The sequence below is a fragment of the Halichoerus grypus genome, chromosome 7 (genome assembly GCF_964656455.1).
Source record: "Halichoerus grypus chromosome 7, mHalGry1.hap1.1, whole genome shotgun sequence".
Taxonomy (NCBI): Eukaryota; Metazoa; Chordata; class Mammalia; order Carnivora; family Phocidae; genus Halichoerus; species Halichoerus grypus.
Window position 1 is genome coordinate 7,425,150 of NC_135718.1, and position 27,948 is coordinate 7,453,097.

A 27,948-nucleotide genomic window follows, 5' to 3' on the forward strand; every position below is an offset into this window, starting at 1 on the left:
GACTATGGCCTCAGATTTTGGAAGAGATACATTACTCACTGGGAACGGCTCCCACGGAATCCAGAGCTCTCGTTAGCCGGCAGAGCGTCATCCTAAGGTGGTTCTGTCACTCCAGACACTCTAACAGCACCAAGTTCTCTTAGCTCCAGATGGTCGACTCAGGCTGAGCAGTCTCTTCAAACAAGCTCAGCTCTTACTCGAAAGGTGCCTTTGGGGGACTTTCTAAGACTATGTGTTGTACTCAATACTCCTCTCTCTTGATACTCAACACACGCTCCTTGAAATCAAGAGAAACATTTTAGTAAATTGTGTTCTTTGATTTCCCCCGAAACCAGCCTTACCAAAACTCTGCGTGCAGATGAGTTTTTGTGACCCTTACAACACTATATCAAGTCTCCTGAGAGCGGCCTGAATGAGAACACCGAGGCGAGACCTTTCTGGAGGCGCAGACACACAGGAAACAGCGGTACCATGATTAAATAAGTTTTTATTGTCACATTGAACTGCTTTGTCAGATATACACTGTAGGTTTCAGTATGGCATAAAAATAAAGATATTTTCCTGAATGTCAAAATCTGAACAGAGAAGATGGCAATGGCACTTAAAAAAAAAAAAATAAATTCACACTGGCGCTGAATTCAGCCGCTAGAAGGGAGCTCATAAAAACCGGAACACGTTTGCAGATAAAGTGGTCTGCAACCTTTCAAATCCAATGGCAGTGGTGTAAGGCCAACAAAACCATGAGAGCAGGAAAACACAGACCCCACAGCGTGGCTCTCTGAAGAACGGCAGTTTGAGTATTTCATGTTTCAGTCTACACTGGGTCACTGTGCATTGGAACTGAAGCTCAGGGAGTAAACTTCTTTCCAACAAAATGAAACTACTGTTTTGGAACCTGGATTTGAAGCCTCTCTGACACCGTCCTTATTCTCACAGGTTTTAGCTAGTTCAAAGGAAAGGCAGGTATGTCCCAAAGCGTTAACTTTGTGGGCAGACCTCATCACTGTATGGTGGGTCTTGTCATTTCCAAACCAGGAGCCTAACGTGCTCACGAATGTCTTTAGTGGTTTCACACATTCTGGGCAAAACTAGAAAACAAGCAGTAATTAAATAAAAATATAAGTGCAGCCCAACAGAAAGCCTCTACACATTCTGCAACTATCCTCCAAATAGCAATTAAAAAAAAAAAATAAGTATGGTTATTTGGATTTAAAATGAATCTTTATTCACCAAGATTCCCAAACAGTTTATTAAATGTCTTTTCCTCCACAAATAAAACTAACACTAGGATTTGTCAGAAGAGCTAAATGAATTATATCCCTTACATATGAACTCAGCTAAATCCACTGTGTCTGGAATCTGTTCATCATAAAGCTCAGGTCTGGAGCGTAACTCCTCTCTGTCACCCACTGCTGTGCGTCCTTCATCTTTAGACTCCAGAACAGAGACCGTGAATGTGGCTAGTGCAACAGAGCAGTCGCTGTAATTCCCCGAAAGAAAAGTAAGTAATTTATTTTATGACATACTCATTTGGATGATTACTTACTGGTAATTAGTATTTCTACATTTTTTTTTAAAGGCAACCATTTTAAGTGACAATATGTATCAGGCTAGTAGAAAAAAGTTGAAACAAAGCCCTCTCTTTTGATCTCACAAAGTCATGCAGACAAGAGAAGGTACATCCGATTTGTTCCAATCAGGCTTCTTGGAATTATCAAAATTTCTTTCTGGCAAAGATGAATTTGGCTCATCATAGAAAGAAGGTTCTTTGAAGGCTGCTGCTAAAGTCGTTTCCCTTTGAAAAAGTAAATTTCAAGGCATGATAGTGCAAGAGGTAAGTTTTTGATTTATAGAACATTTATAGACTAATTGTGCTTAGTCTCTAATTTCCAATTTATTTTAAAGAACAGAAACTACATTGGTAAGTTTCACTTTGCCTAAATTTACCAGTACATCCATGAATCGCACCAGAATTAGGACAATCTGATTATCTTAATGATTCTGTCATGAAATCTGCACACTGTGTCTGCAGGTGAGAACCGGCGACGTGAGGCTCCCACCAGCTCTGTGCCCGAGTACCCTCCTGTGGGGTGGCCAGGGTCTGAGAACGCAGTTCTCCCCCCAGATTAAGTCCTCAAAAAACTCTCTCAATAAGCAATTAAGAAAAACAGCGCTAAGTGGAGAGTTTCTTTGTTTAGCTAAATCTGGGAGGTCTGAGTGTTCCTGGAGCCCCCGTCAGGATGTGTCATGGGTCGAGAATCCCTCGAATGGGAGTATTCACTATTAGAGGGTTCTGTGGGGTCAATCAGATTTTCATAATCACTGTCATCTGATTCCTCAACACTGTCTGCAGCTGCTCTTTGGGAAGGAGGAAGGTCTGTGCCACTTCCAGGATACTTCAGTCCGGCACTGGTGGAAGCATAACTGGAAGAACCCACGGCTTGAGGTCGAGGCATAAAGACACTGGTTTCCATGCGCGAATGGCTCAAAGTACTTTCTTGATTGTTTGGGTGAAAATCAGAATAAGGGGGAGGAGGATCAGAGGCCTCTGCATCTCCAAGTGTACTTCTACCTTCAGCTGCAAGCCCAGAATAGGGCATCCGAGGGCTGAACGCTGGCCCCAAACTTTCAGATGGCACCTGTCTGTTGATCATCGCTTGCTGCAATCCTGGACGGAAACAGAAAGAAAATCGTAACGCTTTCTCTATTTTCACAGCTTTGCATCTCAACGCATTAAATGGTCAACTTGAATGTTCTGGAAAATGGCAACAAAGAAGTGAAACTGATGATGACTCTTAATTATCTTACATTTGCATAGTACTTCATAACTGACAAATCCTGTTGCTATACATTAATCCATTTAAGCCTCAGAAAACCTTCTGAAGTATTATTGTGATCATCATTAGTATCACTGCTTCCAAATCATTAGGCAAAGAAACCAGAGTTCAGAAAGGTGAAGTGACTTCACTAAAGGAGCGGCCAGAAGTGGGGCAGATGCAGGTCTTTTAAATGCAGGTCCCTGTGCCATTTTCCTCCCGTTAATCACTGTGCTCTCAGACTGTGGGGATGGAAGGATGAGATACACAGTCCTTACCACACTTGGCACTCATCTGAATGTGAGTTTCTTCTTTGACAGGCCTCGCATCAAAAAAGTATACTTCTTTACAACTACCAGTCACAATACACTCATACACCATTTTCTTTCTTTCTTTCTTTTTTTTTACACCATTTATTCCTTAAAAGTTTGAAAGCCCTATGGTAGGTGGCCAATTTTCCAGGTTCTGGACCATAAATATAGCACTTTTTTTTTCCTTTCTTTTTTTAATGTAAGCTCTACACCCAATGTGGGCCTCAAACTCACAACCCCGAGATCAAGAGTTTCACGCTCCACCGACTGAGCCAGCCAGGCTCCTGATACAGCGTATTTTTATGCCTGCTCTGGAAGAGTTCAGAGCACATCTGCACTCCTATCTACATGAGTCCCTAGCCTTGAAAAATACTGGTACATGGCGCGCCTGGGTGGCTCAGTCGTTAAGCGTCTGCCTTCGGCTCAGGTCATGATCCCAGGGTCCTGGGATCGAGCCCCACATCGGGCTCCCTGCTCGGCGGGAGGCCTGCTTCTCCCTCTCCCACTCCCCCTGCTTGTGTTCCCTCTCTCGCTGTGTCTCTGTCAAATAAATAAATAAAAATTTTAAAAAAACGAAAAGAAAAATACTCGTACAAAATTTAGAAGAGAACAAGGAAAATAAAATCTCCCACAATTCTATCATCCAGATAACACCGTCAGACTTTATCTGACTTTTGGTGAAAAGAGCACAAGATCTGGGGTTAAAAGATATAAATTTTAGATGTCGGCCCCACCCTCCTTTTCTGAATTCCAGTTTTATTATCTAGCCTTGTGTGTGTAAGAGTGTGTATTTTAAACACAGCTGAGATCATTTGTTTATGTCATTTTACATCCTACTGTCTTCACTTAAGATTATATACTGGGCATTATCCCATGTCATTAAAAATTCACTTCAATGGCTGTACAATATTCCACCATATAGCTATGCCATGATCTATCAACTATTCTACTGCTATTTATTCAACTCCTCCAATAGGTTGTTTCTCAGATTTTAGAATTATAAAGTTGTGATTAATACTCTTGTATGTAAATCCCTGTCTGCATTTGATTGTTTCTCGAAAAATATAACACTACAAATGAATCAGATTATCACCTACCCAGAAATATAAATTACATTTTAATTGGTTTGCAAGTATTCTTATTAAACTAGGAAAAGTTATAAATTTAACGCACAGATGTTAAATCTAGTGGTATTATAGCAAACATGTCTGTTCCCATGCTGGAATCAATAGGTTCTTGGGCCTCATTCTCATTCAACCAGCTGGTTCCTTAGCTCAATTGTATCCATTCATCCACAGCTACCAAAAACCACACATTTAAAGTCTTTGCTGTGACCCTAAGAACTAAATATGAAGTGAAAAGAATATTAGGTAGCTCCTTTTTTTGGCATGTGATGAACACAGGACGTGGTCCCTACACGCTAGGTTTGCCAGGGTTAACTCAGAAACATCACAGCCGCGGTAAATAGATCCCAGTAGTCGACTCAGGCATAAGTCTGCAGTAATCACTTCTCGGGATTTACTCTAACTTGCTTCAGCCTTTCTACGGTTAGTCTTCTTTCTCTTCTAGTTTCAGATACTTGAAAGGTTACCATGAAAAAGAGTACTTCTCTTCTGGAAGTACGAGTGAATGCTCTTTCGCCAACAGCCTCACAGGGGACTTGACGATTGCAGAGGATTCCTATGATTCATCATATGGTTTGATGTTTGAAACAAGACATTTCCCTGATACTGAACAGTGAAATTAGTAGGAAAACTCACTTCTTTCTTGCTCCTTTTCATTTTTCCTCTGAGTGATTTGTCTTCTTAATTTGTTCACTTCTGCCTGACAAGATTCAACAACTCGCTCACTCTTTTCTACATCTGCACACACTGCCTGAGGGAAAAATGACAACAAGAACAATCAGTTTCAAATCCAAGCACAAGGCATTCCATGAAGATAGCACGGATTGCAACCCTAGGAAGAGCCCAGATGCTTTATCAAGTTAAAAAGCAGACAGGTAAGGTAAAACAAAATCATGAAGGTCCAAGGAACCAGTATTGTTCACTGACCCGCTTTCTTAATTTTGTTAAGATGATTATCTATTTAGCCTGTAAATTCTTGAAAAGTTAGGGTGAGGTGGGAAAGATTTAATTTTTTCCTTCGAGTATGCTTTTTTTATTAAACTGAAAGAAGGATTTTTGATACCAGTCTAGCACACAAAGGACAAACAAAAGATAAGACGGGAATGAGATGCTTTCAACTTTAATTTATAACCAACAATCAAAAATCAGATGTCACAAATAGACTTATTTAACAGAAAATATTTATAATTAGGAGGAGTGGAAAAGAAAGTAAGTTTCAAAGTCGAGACGCAATAAAGGCGGCTAGTGAGACTACGTCTCTGCCATCTCATCACCCGCATCAGGGCACTCTACGTCAGACTGGTGTTCGCAGAGCAGGCCTTATTCAATAGGCAGTGAAATGCAGAACAGCCACTTTGAAGTCGGCTGGACAGTCTGCAAAGAGCATGGTCATGAACTTAGGACAAAAAGTTGTTTTTCACTGCACGTTCCTTCCATAGCAGAAATCACAGAAACTATGGAAAGTAGGCCGGTCACGAGTGAGCCTCTTTAAAGTTCCCTATATTGCTAGGTGGGCCGTGACCTGACTGTGGAACATGGACACTGGAAACTGCCTGTTGTAGGCTTTCTTCTTCAGTCCCAGGCGGATCCCTCTTTCTTCTTTTTCAGCAGCTGCCTACATTCCCTTCTCTATTTGTTGGGGCTTCTTCAGGCCTACCACCCTCCTTCTTATTCTCAAAGCCTCTTTTGTTCTTAGGGTTTAGGGCAAATGACTCCTAAGAACACACTGGGGATGATGAAAGATCCTGGGAAAGTACTGTTAGCACCTAGCTCAATAAGTGGCTTGTAGGAGATGTTTCCATAAATATTTATTGCATGAATGACTAGGAATGAACAGGCTCCAGTGCAATCCTCCCACTTGATGGAGGTAGCTGGGGGCAAAGCAAGTGACCCAGAGCGAGGGAGCAGGGCTGTACCAATTATGGGTGCCCTGTGATGCAGTCTCAACTTCGAGTGTACTGATGGAGACAGCTGTGATCTTAGGAATCCTTTAAACTCGGAATAGATTTCCCGAAAGAAAACACTGTTATAAGTGGGGTCACGAGTATTCAGAATAGTAATGTTAATGCTGTACTTCAGACTCTCTACTTCAGGCGCATAATGAGACAGCCTTTTGTAGGCCGGCATGAGTAACCACTCTGCACATAGGAGATTATTTTGGGAAAGCACATTATTACTTTTGGACTATGATTCATTTGTTAGTTGGGAGATTATTAAAAATTAAAGTAGAATTAAAAGCACTTGGGCATATAAACAAGACAAAAACTAGTAAATAAATCAGTTACCTGCACTTTCTCCTGAAGTGCATTATAAACCTGATAAATCGCCCTGATGTCTTTCATGACTCCATCCTTGTCAAAAAAGTCAGTACTGGAAGACAGGAAAAAGAGGTCACAAAATTATTATAACTGCTATGGACCCAAAAGGCACTTTCCTATCACTTCCGCCTCGACCCATTACATAAACGCTGCAACTCCAAGTGACTGTCTCAGCAACAATGCCCACACTACTAGGATTACAGAAGAGAAAAAAAAGAACCCATGTTACCAAGACAACTTAAAACATAATAAAAAGCTATACATTTTTCAGTGGCCACATTTAGCTTTTGGAACCTCAGAAATATACATACTCTGTCCAAACTTTTATATATAAAAAAAAAAAATTTTGTAGCAAATGTTTAAAAAAAAATATTGGTAAAAATAAACTATCTGTTCAATCAGCATAAAATTCTGACATACAGTTGCAGTGGTCTAGAGGATGACCTGACTGCATTTTTCAGTTTCAATCACATCAAACTCGATTTCACATGTCTCCATAAATCTGTTAAATACTCTTCACAAAAGGCAGGAAGACATTTTCATTTCACTTTCAACTCACCCATGCTCTTTGATAACTTTGGCGTAACTCTGAGAAGTATTTGGCACTGAAGACACTTTATACTCCTGCTGGCTAGTATTGCCTAGATTGGGGATAGCAAGGGATATCCTTTGATTATACCTGTAGGAAGGTCAAGAGAGTTCGTGTTAAAGGCGCTGCTCTTCCTCAACTGTGGGTCTTGGCAGGAGTTGGAGTCTCTGCACTGCTGAACTAACAGAAGGTCTCACAGCACAGCTACTTGCACAGACAACCCAAGGATGCCTGAGTTAGTAGAAACTCAACTGTAACTCCTTGAGAGCAGAGGTCTTGTCCCCACAGCAACTGGCAGAGTGCTGAGGAGGTTGTAAGAGCTCAGGAAATACCTGCTGATTGATTAATTAATGAAACCTTGAGAATGGCTATTTAACAATTTGTTTTCATTGATGTCGATGTAATATAGTCTACAAGTGAATTTCCAGAAGGAAACCTTTCTGTTATTTACAGATAGACATCATTATCATATTTTTTTGTTTGTTTTGCTTTCAAGAGTTCACAATGCAAAACCCTCATTAACCAGTAGGTGGATCAATTTGACAATTTTTCTTTGAAATCTGTTTTAAAATTACTTCCAGAGCAGTAAAACTGTATTTCTACATAATGGATTATGGAGAAGCAAATGATGATTTCCAGCTGTTTATTCCTGTAAGGTTTTATGCATAATTAACATATCTTGCTAATGCTTCTTGATTCAAAAACAATTTTAATTTATACAACTGACAGGAAAATACCTTCTCTCAAACAAAGAAAACTAGCTGAAAGAGAATTATAAAAGCTTTTCTTTAAAGATGCTATAAAATGCACATTTTCAAAGTCATAAATCCCAATTACATGTACCAACATCTTTACTATTTATTTGAGGCTGGTGGGAACGCTTTCTTTACCTTCGATTTGGTCTAAAGAGGACGTATTCTAAAGCATGAGTGGAATTGTTGGCGGTGGAGATGAAGCTGAAGAGAAGGAAGACGAGGTCGGGCACCCCAAGGATGCGGGTAAGCTGCTTATGGATAACCTGCTCTCTGTACGACATCTGCTGCTGTGTGTTTCGCCGGAATCTGTACCATCCAATAACTTTCTGCAATAAAAACAGAAGGAAAAAAGGATGAAAAGTTGCAAGAAATCTTACGAATTTAATTCTGAATGTATCCATACAAACACTTGTACACATACTCATAGCAGCTTGACATGCAACAGCTCAAAACTAAAAACAACCCAATTGTGGGGCCCCTGGGTGGCTCAGTCGGTTAAGCATCTGCCATTGGCTCAGGTCATGATCTCAGGGTCCTGGGATCGAGCCCTGCATCAGGCTCCTTGCTCAGCGGGAAGCCTGCTTCTCCCTCTCACTCTCCCTCTGTGCTCTCCCTCTCTCTCTCTCAAACAAATAATAAAAATCTTTTAAAAAATTTAAAAAATAAAAATAAAGTAAAAACAACCCAATTGTTTATCAACAGGTGAATGAATAAACAAACAAAATTCCTAGAAGAAAACACAGGCAGTAATCTTTTGAGATCAGCTGTAGAAACATTTTTCTAGATACGTCTCCTTTGGCAAGGGAAACAAAAGCAAAAATAAACTACAGGGACTACATAAAAATAAAAAGCTTGCGCGCCTGGGTGGCTCAGTTGGTTAAGCATCTGCCTTCGGCTGAGGTCAGGATCCTAGGGTCCTGGGATCGAGTCCCACGTCGGGCTCCCTGCTCAGTGGGGAGTCTGCTTCTCCCTCTGCCCCTCCCCAGCCCCTCTTGTGCTCACTCACTCTCTCTCTCACAAAACAAACAAAAAACAAGATAAAAAGCTGCACAGCAAAGGAAACAAAACTAAAAGACAACCTATTAAATGGGAGAAGATATTTGCAAATGATGTATCCAATAAGAGGTTAATATCCAAAATACATAAAGAACTCATACAATTCAACACAAAAACCCAAATAATCCAATTAAAAAATGGGCAGAGGACATGAATAGATATTTTTCCAAAGAAGACATACAGATGGTCAACAGACACATGAAAAGATGCTCAACATCACTCATCATCAGGGAAATGCAACAAAACCACAATGAGTTATCACCTCACCCTGTCAGAATAGCAAAAAAAAAAAAAAAAACCCAAACCAAACCAAAACAACCCACAAGAAACAAGTGTTGGCAAGAATGTGGAGAAAAAGGAACCCTTGTGCACTGTTGGCGGGAATGCAAACCGGTACAGCCACTGTGGAAGACAGGGTGGAGGTTCCTCAGAAAATTAAAAATAGAATTACCATATGATCCAGTAATTCCACTACCAGGTATTTACCCAAAGAGGGGCGCCTGGGTGGCTCAGTCCTTAAGCATCTGCCTTTGGCTCAGGTCATGATCCCAGGGTCCTGGGATCGAGCCCCGCATCGGGCTCCCTGCTCAGTGGGAAGCCTGCTTCTCCCTCTCCCACTCCCCCTGCTTGTGTTCTTTCTCTGTCAAATAAATAAATAAAATCTTAAAAAAAAAAAAAAAGAAAATCCTCACAGTATTAAAAAAAAAAAAGAACACTAATTTGAAAAGATACATGCACACCTATTGTCTATTGCAGCATTATCTACAATAGCCAAGGTATGGAAGCAGCCCAAATGTCCATCAATAGATGAATGAATAAAGAAGTGGCATATATATACACAATAGAATATTACTCAGCCATAAAAAAGAATGAAATCTTACCATTTGCAACAACATGGATGGATCTAGAGGGTTTAATGCTAAGTGAAAGAAATCAGTCAGAGAAAGACAAATACCACATGATTTTACATATGTGGAATTTAAGAAACGAACAAAGAAAGAAAGAGACAAAAAACCCATACTCTTAAATACAGAGAACAAACTGGTGGTTGCGGGGGGGGGGTGAAATAGGTGAAGAAAATTACGAGTACACTTATCATGACGAGCACTGAGTAATGTACAGAATTGTTGAATCATATTGTATACCTGAAGCTAATATAACACTGTGTATTAATTATACTTGAATAAGATATATTTTTTTAAAAAAGGGCACAAGGAGACTTACAAGGATATGTTCATCATCTTATTATGCTGATGGTTTAATGGGTGTATGAATATTTCAAAACTTACCAAAGTATATACTGTAAATACGTGTAGTTCACTGTATGTCAATTATACCTCAATACAATGACTTAAGAAGTTTAGCTTCATCAGCTCTAACTGTAGGATAACTAAACTGCCTAAGTGAATTAAACTGATAGGTTCTCTGGAAGAATATCTCTTATAATGTGATTTGCTGGACATCCGGGAGCTTACTAAAATGCTACTGGGCCCACCCAAACCTGCAGAATTAGAACGTCCAAAGGTAGAACCAGGAATCTGAATTTAAGATAAGTTTCTTGAGTTTTTTTCTTGTGCACATTAAAGTTTGAAAAATCTGTTGTAGAGACAATTCTTTATCAGAGGAATAATCTTCATATAGCCTCTTTTGTGAAACATTTTAAGTGAAAATCCTGTTTTAAGAAGTAAAAGTAGCTTAAAATTGTTAGCGTCATATTAAAATTAACAGTAAAGGGCACCTGGGTGGCTCAGTTGGTTAAGTGTCTACCTTCGGCTCGGGTCATGATCCCAGAGTCCTGGGATCAAGCCCCACATCGGGCTCCCTGCTCAATGGGGAGCCTGCTTCTCCCTTCCTCTCCCTCTGCCCCTCCCCCTGCTTGTGCTCTCTCTCTCTAAAATAAATGGATAAAATCTTAAAAAAAAAAAATTAACCGTAAATTTAGGGGTGCCTGGGTGGCATAGTCAGTTAAGTGTCTGACTCGTGATTTTGGCTCAGGTCATTATCTCCAGATTGTGGGGTTGAGTCCGGCGTCAGGCTCCATGCTCAGCATGGAATCTGCTTGAGTTTCTTTCTCCCTCTGCCCCTCCCGTTCATGCTCTCTTTCTCAAATAAAGAAATCTTAAAAAATAAATAATAAATAAATAATAAAATTAACAGTAAATTTAGATTATCTTTTGGTACTTTCATGTAGGAAGGGAATGAACCAATCTTTGCTGAGCCCCTGTGCCAGGCCCACAGGTAGCTATTATTACAAATATTTTCACTAATTATTACAACCTTGGGAGGTAAGTAATGTTTATTCCATGGGGTTCACATCACATGCAAGTAAATACAGGGACCAAAGAAATAGTTGCTGCCCTCATGGAGTATTACTGAACATAAAGCATAACTTCCAGTTATATTAAAGCAATTAATTCTGATATTCTTTATTTTTTAAATTTTAAATTTTTTTAAAGGTTTTATTTTTTAAGTAATCTCTACATCCAACGTGGGGCTCAAACTCACAACTCTGAGATCAAGAGTTGCATGCTCTGCTGGCTGAGCCAGCCAGGCCATCCCGATATTCTTTAAACAAAAAGAAAACCCAAACATTTCTGACAATATAAATCTTATGAAAGAGATGTTTTGTCCCAAGTCACTGAGCTATTGAGTGACAGCCAAGATGTGGAACCTGTCTATCTTTTCCACTGTACAATGGTAACTCTGCAATTCCAAACTGGTCACATGATAATGCTCATGAAAAAGTGAAGAGTAGGGGCGCCTGGGTGGCTCAGTCGTTAAGCGTCTGCCTTTGGCTCAGGTTGTAATCCCGGGGTCCTGGGATCGAGTCCCGTGTCGGGCTCCCTGCTCAGCGGGAGGCCTGCTTCTCCCTCTCCCACTCCCCCTGCTTGTGTTCCCTCTCTCGCTGTCTCTCTGTCAAATAAATAAATAAAATCTTTAAAAAAAAAAAAGTGAAGAGTAGGTTCTAACAAGTTCCCAGGTGATGCTGATGCTGCTGGTCCAGGGACCACACTTTGAAAACCAAAGCTCCAGCTGAAGCCCCTCCACATATAAAGATGAAGGGAGGGAAACAAGGGCACCCTCTGAACACTTACCTTCATTTAATGAAACATTTAGATTAAAATACCATCCTTAATCCTTTCACAGTGGGGAAATCATAATGAATCATTTCACAATGTATAGGTATATCAAATTAACACAATGTTAATCTTACAGCTTTATGTGTCAATTGTACCTCAGTAAAGCTGAAATAAAAAATAAAATACCAAAAAATACCAAAAATACCAAAAAAAAAAAAAAAAGTGAAGAGTGGTTTTCTTCAAAGAAAAAAAAAGTGGGTAAGAAAAACCGTCACCTGGCTGGAGGTATTGATGCCTGAGAACACGGCACATTACACTCTGAGCCTGAGGAGTATGTCGGGGGTATGAGCAGTAACACCACAGTTCGCTCCTTTGGAGGATGGGGGTGTGTCTCTACTCCCTCCCCTGCCTCCCTGCAGAGACCTGAACACTGCTAGCACGTTGGCTGCTCTCATGAAACACTCACTGATGAACAGAATCTTGCAGGTGGCTACTGGATGAGTCATAATGCTTTTCACTTACGCGGATTCCAATTGTTTTATTCTATCTGTATTTTCTGAGGAACAGGAGCCTTATACATTTATTTTGGATATCAACTGATAGTAATCAACTTATTCATTTGTTATCTGCTAAAAGAATAACCCCATTATTCTTACCAATGAAAGATGAGATGCCAAATTAATTCACATTCGTGACACCTACGATTCTACCTTTTAGAGCTAACAAGCTAGTTGCAAGACTACTGAGAAACTACCTCCTTGACGCTAAAAAGCCCATTTCTGACAACTATGTCTGGGCCATGAAGAAAAACTGTGGACATTTTTCCCTATAACCTTATTTCTGCTGAAGTTTCTTAGACAACTTTTCACAAAGACTTTCCTCTCTACTCTCAACTAGACATTCACTTACACTTTTTGGAGCCAAAGCAATCATCCCCAATACTGGGCATGCTTGTCATCTTCATGTTGTGAGCCTTTTGGCCTTACGATGATATTAAGGTGGAAGTTATGTTTATCATCATCTACTGCAGAACAGATGCTTCCAGAAGGCAGAAACTCCCCTCTCACTTGCTTTTTTGGCCTTAGCCCAAAACCTGAGGCTTGTACAAACTTCATAAACACAAAATGGATTCTGCCAGGCAGTAATTCTGCATGTTGCAGTAGATGACCACGTTATACCTACTGGGGGATTCTTGTATCAAAAACATTAGCCTTGGGGCGCCTGGGTGGCTCAGTCCATTAAAAGTCCAACTTTTGATCTCAGCTCAGGTCTTGATCTCAGGGTTGTGAGATCGAGCCCCATGTTGGGCTCCACACTGGCTGTGGAGCCTACTTAAAAAAACAAAAAAACATTAGCCTCTATCTTAAGCCTACCATTAAACAAAAATGTTTTAGCAATGTTGTGGAGTTTCTATGTTTGAGACCACATGCTCTCCAGATAACAACCTATGGCAGGTATACTACAGATCAAAACAGCAAATCGAATTTTATTTTTTTATTATTTTTTATTTTTAAGATTTTATTTATTTACTTGAGAGAAAGCAAGTGCATGAGTGGGGGGGTGGGAGGGAAGAGCAGAAGGAGAGAGATCATGACCTGAGCGGAAATTAAGGGTCAGATGCTCAACTGACTGAGCCACCCAGGTGCCCCAATTTTATTTTTTTTAATAAGCTCTACGCCCAACGTGGGGCTTGAACTCACGACCCAGAGATCAAGAGTCACACATTCTACTGAGTCAGCCAGGTACCCCCCGGCAAATCCGATTTTTAAACCCCCAAGTTAATTTAGAAATGTGTCCTTATCTACTGCTAAAAAAACTACCTGGTAGAGTCCTTTTCTTTTTTTCAACTTATTTGCAATTAGAAAACACTGTTACAAGGAAACTCCTCACATAAAGTTCCTCTTCATCAGCAGCATCTCCCCACTCCCCTTCCCAAAGTAAACACTTTCAAGTTTGGTTGCCTTCCTTCCAGATCTTTTTCTGTACACCTGAATACTCATTCAGATTTTTGTTTTTACATAAAACAGGCTCAAATTATAAGACTACTTTTTTCCTGTAACACCACTTTGAGATCTTCCTAGGTCACTACCAAGAACTCCCCTCATTCTTTTCAATGGCTGCCTCACATCCCGCAGTACAGAGGTGCCAGAACAACCTACTTGACCATCTCCCACTGGTGGACATGGAGATTTCTTTCAAAACCCTCACTATTAAGCAAAGACTCAACAAACATACTTGTTATGCTAGGTTCAGAGGCCAGGCTGCTGGGTTTAAGTGTGGGCTCCACCATTACACCCTGGGGACCCTTTAGCAAGTTACTCACCCTTGTTGCCTCAGTTGTAAAATGGGGATGGTAAGAACAGCAATTTACCTCCGAGTTCCAACACCCAGAAAATGCTTAGAACGTGGCCTGGCGCAGAGTTAAACTATTCATTAAGCCAGGCTTTCATATCTTTGTGCCTAGATGCAAATGTTTACTTGGGCCAGATTCCTAGAGGTGGAACTGCATATTTAAAATTCTGTTATTGCAGGGCACCTGGCTGGTTCAGTACGTGGAGCATGTAACTCTTGATCTCAGGGTCAGAAGTTCAAGCCCCACACTGGGCATAGAGATTACTTTAAAATAATAATAATAATAAAGAAAATAAAAAATAAAATTGTTATTGCACAACTCTTCTCCTAAATGTTTGTTATCAACTTACAAGCCCACCAACTACAGCTTCCCCATTTCTCACAGTCTTACCAAAGCTGGGTATTAACAATCCTTTTACACTTTTGCTAATCTGATGGGCAAAAAAAATAGTATCATGCTGTTTCGACTTGCATTTCCTGACTGAAGATAAACATCTTTTCATTTATTTCTTGGCCATTTGTGGATTTCTTTTTCTTTTGTGAATTTCCTGTTCATATTCTTTATTCATTTTTGTCACTTTAAATTTTTTCATCTATTTAGAAAAAATACTTCAGGGCGCCTGGGTGGCACATTCGGTTAAGCATCCCTGTCTTGGTTTCAACTCAGGTCATGATCTCAGGTCGTGGGACTGAGCCCCAAGTTGGGCTCCGAGCTCAGCGTGGAGTCTGCTTAAGATTCTCTTTCTCCCCCTCTCTCTAACCCTCCCACTCATGCTGTCTGTCTCTCTCTCTCTCTAATAAAATCTTTTAAAAAGGCGCCTGGGTGGCTCAGTCAGTTAAGCGACTGCCTTCGGCTCAGTCATGATCCCAGAATCCTGGGATCGAGCCCCACATCGGGCTCCTTGCCCAGCGGGAAGCCTGCTTCTCCCTCTCCCACTCCCCCTGCTGTGTTCCCTCTCTCGCTGTGTCTCTCTCTGTCAAATAAACAAATAAAAATCTTAAAAAAAAAAAAAAAAAAAAAAACCTTAAAAAACTTAAAAAAAAAAAGAATACTCCCGTTACTTTTAATGTGTAGTGAGTGCTCTAGAAAACTGTGCTCTGATGAGAATTTTCATGGAATAAATTTCAGTTTTAGAAAGTGTAATAAAAGTTCACTGTCTAAAATATGAAAATACATGGAATGAGGAGATAGGTTAGTGGTTGGGATAGGAAGGATGGACTCCCGAGAGATTCTAGAATATATGCTCCTGGGCAAGTCACTGAAAAAAAGAGCGCTGGACCCCAATGCCTGTGACTGCTCTAACTCCCTTTCCCAGGCGGACGGCGACGGGGTGACTCTACGGAGACCGAGCACCTCCTGAGCTCGTCATCATCCACAAAGCTGTCTGTCCTTTCTTCCAGCCTTCCCAGTCTTCCTTCCATCTTACCTGCTTTGCTTTCCGCTTTTCCAATCGACAGTCTTATTGAGGCAGCCCGTCGATCGGAAAGGCTGCTGACTTACTCTGACTGCACTTACTCCTGATGCCCTTCTTCAGACACCTTGGGGACCAAGTCCCACAGTGCTGATTCTTTTTTTCCACGAGTAATCTTTTAAAAGGTTTTTCATAATACATGCTTCCAAACAAAGGCATTTTGTTTTCTATGTGACAGACTGAAAACTTTTAATATTTTTTTTCCTCAAGGGATGGTTTAATAACAAATCTATTTTTCTGGAATTAATATTTCAAGGTAGAAAAGTAAAACCCACACATGGTACAAAAGAGTAAATTATAAATGAGATCATCAGACAATGCTGCTGCAATAAGACTGGTTCATTTTTGATTCTATTCAGACTTGCTTACCATCCATAATCAGAACATTATATGCCTATGTTGGCAGAAATAATGAACACATTACCTTTTGGAAAAACATCTATGTTTGACATTAACTGAACTTGAAAGGGTAACATCCAGAGATGTTTAATTATGACTTACATTTTTTAGAAATATTTTTCCTGGTTATAAAATTAATGCATGTATATAAGATATTTGCAAAATTATTTTTTAAATAACAAAAGAGAAAAGCAGAACCACCCAGAATCAACTCAACTAATTTTTAACTCTCTAGAGTATAGTTCTTGTTTTTCCTTCTGATTTTTACATAATGGAATCACACTATAAATATCTAAATTTTTTCTATTGATAGGTTATAAACATCGTCTCAGATCTGCAATTTACCCTTAAAATCTACTTAAGTCAACAGAACTTTCATACATTAATATCAAATCATATTGTTTCATTTTACATTCCTGTCTGGTTTTAAGTTTAGGTGATAAGATAAAGAGTGATTTCCAAATCAGACTGGGCAACAAATAGAACATACCTTTCTCCGATCTTTAAGAATCCTGTCCAAACTCTCTTCATTAACTTTGCTTGCATAGTCATAAAAACTGTTTTTTTTTAAAAGAGAAAATATATTTTATTAAAATTGTGTGGTATTATGGGTCACTGAATCCTAAGAGTTGGTAATCAAGATATAAAGATATAATTGCTTATCTTCAATAGATAACCAGAGAAATCAATCTCAATGCTTTACTGATGATATAAGGTAGCTTTTGCATCAGAGAATACTCAAGAGACTGCTGCATTCAAAGGGTATTCCTTCCACATGTGGGAGGTACTGATCGCAAGTAATTAGGAAATGTGTGGTTTCCAATGGCTGCGACATCTTTTCCTTGTTTCTTTTTTTTTTTTAAAGATTTTATTTATTTATTTGAGAGAGAGAATAAGAGAGAGAGAGAGAGAGAGCACATGAGAGGGGGGAGGGTCAGAGGGAGAAGCAGACTCCCCGCTGAGGAGGGAGCCCGATGCGGGACTCGATCCTGGGACTCCAGGATCTTGACCTGAGCCGAAGGCAGTCGCTTAACCAACTGAGCCACCCAGGCGCCCCATCTTTTCCTTGTTTCTAAGTATCAGTTACTTATGGAGAAAAAATACAGGCGCTCATTTTCTGAGAAATGCAGAAGGGAAATGAACATCTGTTGAATGCTTAAGAGGCTCGGCTGCATGCTTTCTCATCTTATTTCATTTCATTCTTGCCTCAATGCTGTTAAGCAGGTAGAGTGCAGTCCAACATGTCCCAAGTTTTATTCCCATTTTTGTAGATAAAGATACTTAGGTTAAGTGACTTGCCTCAAACCAAACAGGTGGTAGATGGGAGAGCTGGGATTTGAAGCCAGGTCTGCCCCTCATATAGACCTCCCTGACCAGGATCCTACCGTGAGCAGGCATAATGATGTGTGGGCTTTCTTACCACTGATTGTGCTTTTAGGAATGCCATCCTTGAGACACCTGGGGTGGCTCAGCTGGTTAAGCATCTGCCTTCAGCTCAGGTCACGATCCCAGGGTCCTAGGATCGAGTTCCACACCAGGCTCCTTGCTCAGCCGGAGTCTGCTTCTCCCTCTCCCTCTGCCCCTCCCCCTCTCATTCTCTCTCTCTCTCTCTCTCTCTCTCTCTCAAATAAATAAAATCTTTAAAAAAAAAAAAAAGGGAATGCCATCCTTCCTCCCTCCTCCCACCAACGTTAAGCCCAGGCCTTATAAAGCAGTAAGAAGGGGTGCCTGGGGTGGCTCAGTAGGTTAGGCAGCTGCCTTCAGCTCGGGTCATGATCCCAGGGTCTGGGATCGAGCCACACGTCGGGCTCCCTGCTCAGCAGAGAGCCTTCTTCTCCCTCTCCCTGCCACTCTGCCTACTTGTACTCTCTCTCTATCTCTCTGTCAAATAAAATAAATTAAAAATCTTAAAAATAAATAAAGCAGTAAGAAGTTCAAGAAAGAGTAAAAAAACAAAAACAAAATAAAACAAAACAAAAAAAACCCACTGAACTGAGAGTCAGGAGATACCAGCCTCAGCTCAGCTCTGCTTCTCACTGTATGATCTTGGGCAAGTCACCTAACCTATGTGGTCTCCACTTCCCTTTTCACAAAAGAAAGAGTGTGGAGTAGACACATGATTTCTAAGGTTTCTTTCAGCTCTAAGAATTATAGGTGTATGATTTAAACTTAGTTAAATCCTTCTGGGACACCTTTACTGACAGTGTCGTAAGGAATTCCTCAGAAGGGCAAGGCAGGGCGCACGTAGAAGAGCTTTGAAGAGTCAGGGCCAAATCAGACACTTGCATGGACCAAACACAGCCAATGTGTGGACCAGGGCCTGAATCATTTCATTTGCTCTGAGATTCTTCTCAAATGCACTGCTTGTCTGGCTTCCCACTCCTCTTTCAGTTACGTATAAATCTAAAAGTGATGAGGATCTTGGCTGTTTTCAGACTTTGTCCACAGGTAACCATGCTGCATGAGGACAATCCTCTAAAATAATCAGTGGATAGGTGTGTGTGTCCGTGTGTGTGGTGGGGCGGGGGGGGTCCCCAGGAGTTCTTGGGTGCAAGGGCCTAGGTGTTTGGGCCAGCTGAGACTGGGACAAGGGTCAGGGTGAAAGCAGCAGGGGACATACAGCAATAACAGCTGGACACCAGGGATTGGCAGGTGTTAAAGAAGGGAGTACTGACCAAGAACGCTGAATCCTACTACTGTGGGCAGCTCGGAGAAGGGAGGTACTAGCTTCTGGGAAGGTAGAACACGCTCTCAGGGGGGTTTAAGAAAGAGCTGAAATCATTATACCAGCCAGCAAGTGGAGGGCTCTGGGGCTGAGAGCAGACAGAGGCCTGCATATTGTCTGGGGAGAAGTCTGGTGGATGGGGGTTACTGGCCCTTGTCTCTCTCACCCCCCACACGTCTGTCATTTGCTCCCTCCCTTCTGAATGTCACTCCTCCCATTTCTTTCTCTTGCTGTCCTTTAGTTGGTCTTAGTATGCAACTGGTGTATGTTAACTTACATACACACAAAAAGAAAGTTCCATGTTCCCTTTCCTTACATTTTAAAGTTGAACACTGAACATTTTTTATTCTTCTTAAAAACACCCATTAAATTCTTTTATCTGTATGCGATTCTTGACTAACTTCTTGCTCTGTAGCTGCAAAGCCCTGGCCTGGGAGGCTGCTGGAGTAGGCTTTCACTGTAAACCACTGAGGCCACGACTTCTACCACCCCCTCCCCTTTCCATGACCCGCACACACTGACCGTACCAGTGAATCTGGATGCCCCCAGTTATACCTGTCACTTCAGAGCCACAGGCAGCTACAAGCCTACATTCACTAGTTTTTAATCAATTAATCTTTTAATAAGGACTCAAAGTGACAAAGAAGGATGTGGCTTACCTAAAAAGTTTTGAACACGGCTGATGATTATGGATTTCTGTAATTAGAAAGAAGGAACACAGCTTAGTTGATCATGTAAGACACAGGCAAGTATGAAGTAGCCTGCTCGTTTGTTTGTTTACCGAAACCTCAAACAATATAAAGACAAGTTTTCCTCTCCCAAATAGGTGCCGTGTGTACACTACTGAGGGCAGTGTGTCTTCTTAACACTGGAACTCAGGGACACCTTCTCAGGATAAAGTAAACTGGAGAACACATTCTGTTTCCATTTGTCCACGTCTGATGAGCACACATCTGAAAGCTTTTATTCAGGAACATGCAGCCATTGTGCACCCTCATGCAATCTCAACAGCTAACTGGAAACATTTAATCAAAGTGGACAAGCAGTGTGAGGGCAGCCTGGGGAGAGGAGGGCCTAACCACCCTACCATCAATAACCCACTAATGGTTCAGGACAAGTTGGGCTAGGTGTTTTGAAGGGGAAGGGAGGAGGAAGCTCTGGAGGCCTGTTAACCCCTTCAAAGATGGTCAGCACCAAGGGAAACAGTCCTTTATAAGCAGATCCTAACAGCTTCTGGAAAGATTGCTGTGATTAACCAGAGTGAACAATTCCTTCAAGCTCATCAGGGGGCTTAGGATCTGGGTTGCTTTCTAAGACCATGAGACTAATTAACCACTCGATCCTATTAATAACATTCTTCTGGACAGAGACCCATCACCTGTTGTTTAAAAAGCCACAGCCACAGAGTTCTAGGCTGCAATTTTAACACAATTAAAACGAAACCACGACCCTGGAGGCCATGGGACTATGCCCATTAGCTTCTGTACTGATGTCGATGCTGCCAAAACACACACACAGATGCAATCCTTCCGCTGGAAAGACGAGTTCATTGCCTGGCATGGCTGCTGACACAGTGATGCAAATAAGAAAACCTCATCCAGAAACTGTTCCTTCTTTTACCCCCAACAGTAATACAGTACATCATCCTACATTATTTCTGCGATACTATTAGTAAAGCAATTAGAATGTGGAACATTTGTAGCAAAAACTTTACAGAGGGTTCAGGAAAAAGAAAGAAAAGCTCACCTTCTACTTTAAAGGAACGAGTATTTTCTAAAAACCCTAGAGTCAATCTGAACCCCAAATACACACTGCTGTCATCAACTGCCCCAGCAGACTTCTGTCATGATTTACAACTGGGATTAGAAGCACACTAAAGATATGACCTAGATATCATGTAGCATTTGCTAAAGGAAGTTGAACCTTTCTCTATAAGACTTTTTGCAATGCCTAAACACTCCATGGAGAAAACAGGGTGAAGGCCTCAAACGTGATTAAGCTGCAGATTAGAATGAAGCTGGCTGGCACACTGACTGATAGATAGACCTCTGGAAACAGGCAGGAGCAGGGCAGCCTCACCTGGGATTCTAGAGTTTGCCATGCCTCTAGAGTTCATTCACATGGCAGATTCCTCTTCACGTATATATGGCGTCTCTGCACTCATTTCCTTAGAGGTCCTCCCCCACCCCCACCCCACCCCTACATCTGGCTGTTCTCACTGATCTTCCTACCTCTGCTTCCCCTTCTGGTGGAGACTCAACAGTCCCACTACTCCCTCCTCCATCCTTTCCAATAACTGCAGTGGTATCATCTAATTAACTAAGGAAGCTCTTCGGTGGCTGCCTGCTCCCTCCCCTTCTAGAACTAAGGGTGGACAGCTCTGCTTAAAGTGAGTCAGCCCAGCTTTTAACACAGAATGCGACACTTCGTGGTTCAGAATATAGCACTCTATATGAAGTCCTTACTGTATAAAGTAAAAGTGTCTGTGCATGGATTCAGACATTTGCAACAAATAACAACTTTGGTCGATTCGTTTTATTTAAAACATCTTACTCTGTAGGTTAGGCTATGCCAGAAAATTTCTTGATACCACTGGTCTGGAATACTTACTACTCACGGCACTTTACCTAATATTTGGCCTTTCAACCCAGGTTTGGAGTCCCTGTTTCTATTTCTAACATGTATTTATTTTTAAAAGAAAACTATTATAATGATAACAATACATTTAAGATAATACCAGCAAACAGTTTGCCCATGAGATCCAAAACCGTTTCACACAGTGAACTGAATATAGCTAATAAATTACACATTGTGCAGAAGATGGTTGTCATGGCACTGCCTTAACTGGGACTCTATCAATTGGTAATTCTCTGGATCTACAATACCATGGAAACGTATTTACTGCAAGAACCAGCAGGTTTATGAATCAGATACGGTGCATGAAGCTATAGAATTTGAATTATTTGCCATTCTATTTCTTTAAAATAAATAAATAGCCAGAATATTCATCAGAAGTGCTATTTTTATGGTCATGCCAGGTAGGACAGCTCTTTTTTGCATGGTTTGCAGTCCGTTAACTAACTGTCTGGCATTTTAACCTTCATATACCAAATTAGTTTTGAAAATCCAAGTGCAAATAATAAAACTACAATCATGTTCAATGAAACCAAATTCTCTATTTTAGGATTTTAAAGAGTTAAGCAAAACAGAAACAAAACCTCAGTGAAAGAAGAGCCGTATACAGCATATCAAGTCTTTATTTAACAAGTCAGTATTGTGAGGAGTGGGTTTTATCGTTTGGGTCCTTTAGGAAATGAACTGTTTCTTGTTTTCCCCCAATCCTAACCCTACCTCAATCCTCATCGTGTCCTAGAAGGATATCAGAACTAGAAGGCTTGAAATTGATGATGTGGCCCCAACATAATCTAACCTGCCAGCAATATTTCAAACCAGAAACCACTCACCTTCACACATTCTGTATTTTCATCACATAGAAACAGGCCAGATTCCCTGTATATCTTGTGCACTCCTTGCTCTCTGTTCCTCTGAATGCACCGCCCACTGACCCTAAGTTCACCTCCTTCATGACACCTTTACTCTCTACTGCTTTCACTCACTAGCAGGTTTTTTTTTTTTCAACTGATGGGATTTTCTCTGTTCCTTTCTTAACAGTACTCATCTCGTATGGTTGTCTGGGACTTCTGTGCACTTGTCTTATCCTCCCCACACTCCAGGAATATAGGGATGCATCTGGGTATTCCTCTCATTGCCTGGCACACGCCTCACACACAGATGGTCAGTAAATGGTGGTGGCCTAAGTGAAACGTCCCTTGCTGTGTTCTGAGTATCAGGATATGCTGTTTGGAGACATGCTCAGGGTGCAGCTGAAAGGAGTTTGATCCCTATTTATCAAAAAGAGACTGATCCAAAGAGAAAAAAAAAAGAGATAGACTGATCCAAAGACAGTGGGCGCATCTATAAATACTCCTTCGTCTTCCCCAGCAATCACCCCAAAATTGACTGTTTGGCTTGTTCTTCAGAAGGCTGTGTAGATTTAGCAAATAGCTCATAAAAACAAGTGTGAACATCTTTGCCAGATACCTCCAGAAAGGACCAGCCCCAAAGATCCTCGCATTACAGTATGTGGTGATGCTGACAACGGGGAATAGCCCAATATGCGAACCAGGGGTTCACTGTGGTTTTGAAGAGACTATCGAGAGAGCACACAGCAATTCAGTAAAAGACCAGCTGGTGGATACGAGCTTTATGGACTACCTACAGCCAGCACAGCAAGTTCACACTGACTTATAAAACATTTCATACTAGCTATCAGTGCAGATGATTTGCATTGTGATTTTAGCTGCTTTTTATGTACTCTTTATCTTTCAGATTAAAACCAGTTAAGGACCAAAGAACAAAACAAACAGCATTGATACAGAAAAAGAATTTTTCTGCTCAGTGACAAACTCACCAATTACTTGCAGAAATTCTGTGTTGCTGATTTGTGAGTCACTGATGCTAAAGGTTTCCTCTTGTCTTACCTCTCCCAGCAGAAATCCTTCCTAAAAGTAATAAAAAAAAATAGTTGCAGACTAAAAATAAAGATGATTTTTTACTGGAATTAAGAGGAATTAAGGGCATTATAATTTTATAATAATTTTAACAATAATCCAAATAGGCTTGCCATATAAACTACTATTCAAACCAACAAGACTAAAGCAATCTGAGATGTATCTATTAACTGGATTGTTTGAAAAAAGGATTCCATACACGATGAAATATTTTAATCCCTTCAAAAAAACCCTGGTTTTTTTTTAAGCAAAAATAAGGAGAGTGAATTCATTTCCTAAATCCTACTGAGTGTAGTAACCAATATCAAAAAAGCTCAGGAAGCAGAAATACTCCAAGGTTGTTTTCTTGAAACAGCATACAATTTATTTCATTGTTTTAAAAGCACTGTTAACGATACAAGGATAAAGAAGTTAACAATGCACAACGAATTGCTCTTGTACAGGGTGCGGGAAATGAGGATTTCAGCAAATACATCACTCACATGAACGTTCTTCCTTAATAAACGCTGAGGTTAGTTTCTTTACAGCTTTGGAGAACACAGGCCATCAATCCTGGCTTACGCAGCACACAACCTACTGTGGCCGCACTTGCCGTTGTGCTGAGCACAAGCACGGCTGGAGAACATTAATTCTATGTGCCTCAGTAACTTCCCTATAGAGGGTGCACAGCTAACAGGCTGCCCTGCCATCTCCCTTCCTGGGTAACCACACGGCTTGCTCCTTCCCTCTGTGTGGCTCTTTACTCAAACGGCACCTTATCAGAGAGGCCTTCCTCGGCCAGTGAAACAGAAACAGGGCGTGCCAAACACTCTGTCCCCTGCGTTTTCTTCCCAGTCTTCTCCGTGTCTGCCGTGGCACATCCTTAAATTAACAAACAAACGCCTACACCTATTAAATTGTAAGCTCCAGGAGAGCAGGGACTTTGTGCTTGTTCATTGCTGTATCTCAGCAACTAGCACAGTGCCCGCCACATAGGAGGTGCTCAATAAATACTGGCTGAGGACATCTGTGGAAACAATGACCTTGTACTACATACCTTCCTATTCCAGGCTGACCCTTCGAATCAATTAAAGAGGTTGTCTAGCTTAAAAACATTACCAGTTGGAGGGGCGCGTGGGTGGCTCAGTTGGTTAAGCGACTGCTTTCGGCTCAGGTCATGATCCCGGAGTCCTGGGATCGAGTCCCACATCGGGCTCCCAGCTCAGCGGGGAGCCTGCTTCTCCCTCTGACCCTCTCCCCTCTCATGCTGTTTCTCTCTCTCTCTCGCTCTCTAATAAATAAATAAAAATCTTAAAAAGAAAAAAAAAACATTACCAGTTGTAATCTGTGGGAGTGAGGAGGGAGAGACAGACGCTTTACAGCATAGCTTTTGTATTGGATTAGGGGAGGAGTGTCCTAAATTCCCAAATCATGTATGGGGCATTTCACAAACTTGAGTAATATACAAATCCCCTTTAAAAAAAAAAAAAATTCTCTCAAACCTGAAAGAATATCTATGACTACTAGTTTGAGAAACAGTGACTAAAGAAGCTTGTTTTATCCTATGAAAGTCTTTCAGAGAAGATTTCTCTTTGTAACAAGTCAATAAAAATTAAAGTGAAAGCGATTTTTTTTTAAATTCCTACAGAACTATACATTTTAAGAACTGATCTCCAGATCCCTAGTGTTCCACAGCCAAAGGCTGCCAAATTTAGAAAATAAAAATATAGGATACTGTTAAATTTGAATTTCAGATAAACAACAATTTTTATGTAATATTTAGGATATACTTACACTAAAAAATTATGTCCTATTTATCTGAAATTCAATTTAACTGAGGGCCCTGTATTTTATCTGGCACCTCTATCATAGTCCTCAGTTTGAAAAAGTCAACAGTGACAGCAAGACATTCTAAAACTAAGTTAAACAAATGCTTTTTATCTGCTGGTCTGGATTATGGGAGCCACTGTTACTTTATAGCAGGAAGAAACAAACTATGGTGTGTGGGATAAATCTAGCCTCCTGCCTGTTAGTGTACAGTCCACAAGCTAAGAAGAGTTTCTACTTTTAAATGGTTGAAAAAAAAACAGGACATGTGAAAATTATATGAAATTCAAATTCAGAGTCCATAAATAAAGTTTTATTAGAAACTGTCATCCTAATTAATGTATTATCTATGGTTGCTTTCTCTGTACAAGAGCAGAACTGAGTAGTTGCTACATAAACCACATGGCTCACAAAGTCAAAAATTTTATTTATCTGGAAAAAGCTTGCTAACCCAGCTCTATAGAATGAGTGGTTTTAAACTAATTTCTTGCCTGGACAAAACAAGAATGTGCTACAAAAGCAAATTTGGTTCCTCAACTTAAAAATATATAAAATTGACATTAAAGTATTCCACATATATAATTGTGGCAAGGTTAACATAACCAGCTATGGTCATATAAAATACACTTGCAAACTACTGTCATGGTGAAAATTTCCATGAAGTCTAGCACCATGCCTGGCACAGCATAGGTATTAAAGGAATAGTTCTTGAATTAAATTAATAACAATCTAAGTAAAGTAGCAACTCCCTGCCATTTGCAGAAAAACTATCTGCTTTTCAACAGGTAGCTGCTTATTCTTACAATAACCTTGCTTTTTACATAAACTGTGATATTACTAGGTACTCCAAAAACTAGAGATGTTAGAAAGCCATTATTGAAACCATATTTAATACTTCCATGGACACTAGGAGTATCACAAACCACCTATATATGGAACTTCATTACATTATTAAATAGCTGGCTGTAGTATCAAAGGCCTTAGCATCCAGAGACATCTGCTAACTCTGGAAAAACCCACGTTGTGTGTATTCTATCATTAATCTCTACCATCAACACTATAGGAAAAGTAGAATAAAATTTAATGCCATCCAATTTACTAACAGCATCCCCTCTATGACATCAGTTTTTATTAATGGAAGCTAAAGTTGCAGACATCAAACCAAATCCAGTTCCTTATTCTACAGTGTATCATTTTGCTTTGTAATGATAACCTCAAAACCCCCACACTTATTAAATGAATTCGAATAACTCACTATTAATATCTCTTAAAATCATCTCTCAATTTGGTGGACAGATTAAATATGGAATTAAAGATAAAAATTATCTAGTTTCACAAAGAAACTTCCATCTAGGCGAATGACATTAAAAGACAATTAGTAAAATAAAGACATTGAAGCAGACAAGCTCTGCTCCCTCCGAGCTCCGAAGCCTATGCATTTCCGATCACTCATACGTAGGCCTGTCATTTCCCTATTTCACTACGACTAGCGCCGTGGTTTTAGAACATTCGCCAAAGAACTAAATATGCAACTTCAAGGCAAGCAGACCCTACACCTAACACTCCTGTTTACATTCTCCATTTTCCATCGAGGGGAAGAAAACACACGAACGTATCTAACAAGCATGAATAGTGACAACCATGGTTTCCCTCGTCGCACCCCATGACAACCTGTGAGACCGGCGGGCGGGGCTGGGTGCCCGGCTCCTAGAATAAAGCTCGGTCTCTCCGCGCTTTGCTGACCCCGGGAGCCCCTCGCAAGTCCAGAAGCCTGACTCTCAGGGAGGGGCAGGCGCTTGGTTTCCACTAAGCGACTCCTGACACTGCCGGCGGCCAATGGAGACAGCTTTGCTAAAAGGGAGACCGCTGTCCTGAGAGGGCCAGGAGGCAGCAGGCACTGAGTGAGGGGGCCCATCCCGGGGGCGAAGGAGCCCTAGGTAGCAGGAGCTCGCCGGGGGCGGGAGCCGCCCGGGTCACTAGCCCCTCGGGCCCGCCCGGGAGCCCGGGGGACGAGCCGCGAGTGGTCCCGTCTTGGCCGCAGGCACCGGCCCGGGACGAAGGCTGGAGGCTCCAGCAGCCGCGGCGGGGGGCCCGGCACCTACGTGGTCGGCGTTGCTGTTGGCGCTGTGGAAACACACAGCGCTGAAGGTGTAGCCCGAAATGGAAGCCGCCATGATGGAAATCTCCGACTCCCCCATCATGCCCTGCGGAGGAAACACAGCCTTCCGGCCGGCCCCGCCCCTTGGCATCCTGGGAAATGAAGTCTTCGGCGGTGAGGCCAAGGGGTCGAAGCGCCAGCGAGCGAGGGCTGAGAAAAGCAGGTTTGCACGATCGGAACCGACCCCGGGGACGTGTCCTCTGCGTGGGTCTCGCGCCCAGCATACCTCAGACACTGCCTCTTCTTTATAGCCCTTGATAGTTCCCCAAATCGTCTTGTCTCTTTGCAAATTAAACTCTTACTGATAAAAGCCAACATTGCCATGTTCAAGGATGAAAGGAAGGCGATGATTCAAGAAATTGTATAGTTTGGATTCGACGTAGAAGTAATATGCTGTGATTTCCATTTTCATATGA

At 41.2% G+C, this 27,948-nt stretch overlaps 1 protein-coding gene across 1 annotated transcript; it reads right to left on the reverse strand.

The window, feature by feature from the left end:
* Window positions 1-467: 467 nt before the first annotated feature.
* Window positions 468-27,609, reverse strand: ABRAXAS2 (abraxas 2, BRISC complex subunit). The gene is made up of 9 exons (XM_036103082.2): window positions 27,477-27,609; window positions 23,469-23,559; window positions 19,657-19,693; window positions 16,763-16,829; window positions 8,049-8,239; window positions 7,129-7,248; window positions 6,537-6,621; window positions 4,888-5,002; window positions 468-2,668 (listed from the first exon to the last, which is right to left on the reverse strand). The coding sequence occupies exons 1-9, from the start codon at window positions 27,573-27,575 to the stop codon at window positions 2,199-2,201; spliced, it is 1,275 nt and encodes a 424-aa protein (XP_035958975.1). The 5' UTR covers window positions 27,576-27,609; the 3' UTR covers window positions 468-2,198.
* Between the last annotated feature and the right edge of the window lie 339 nt (window positions 27,610-27,948).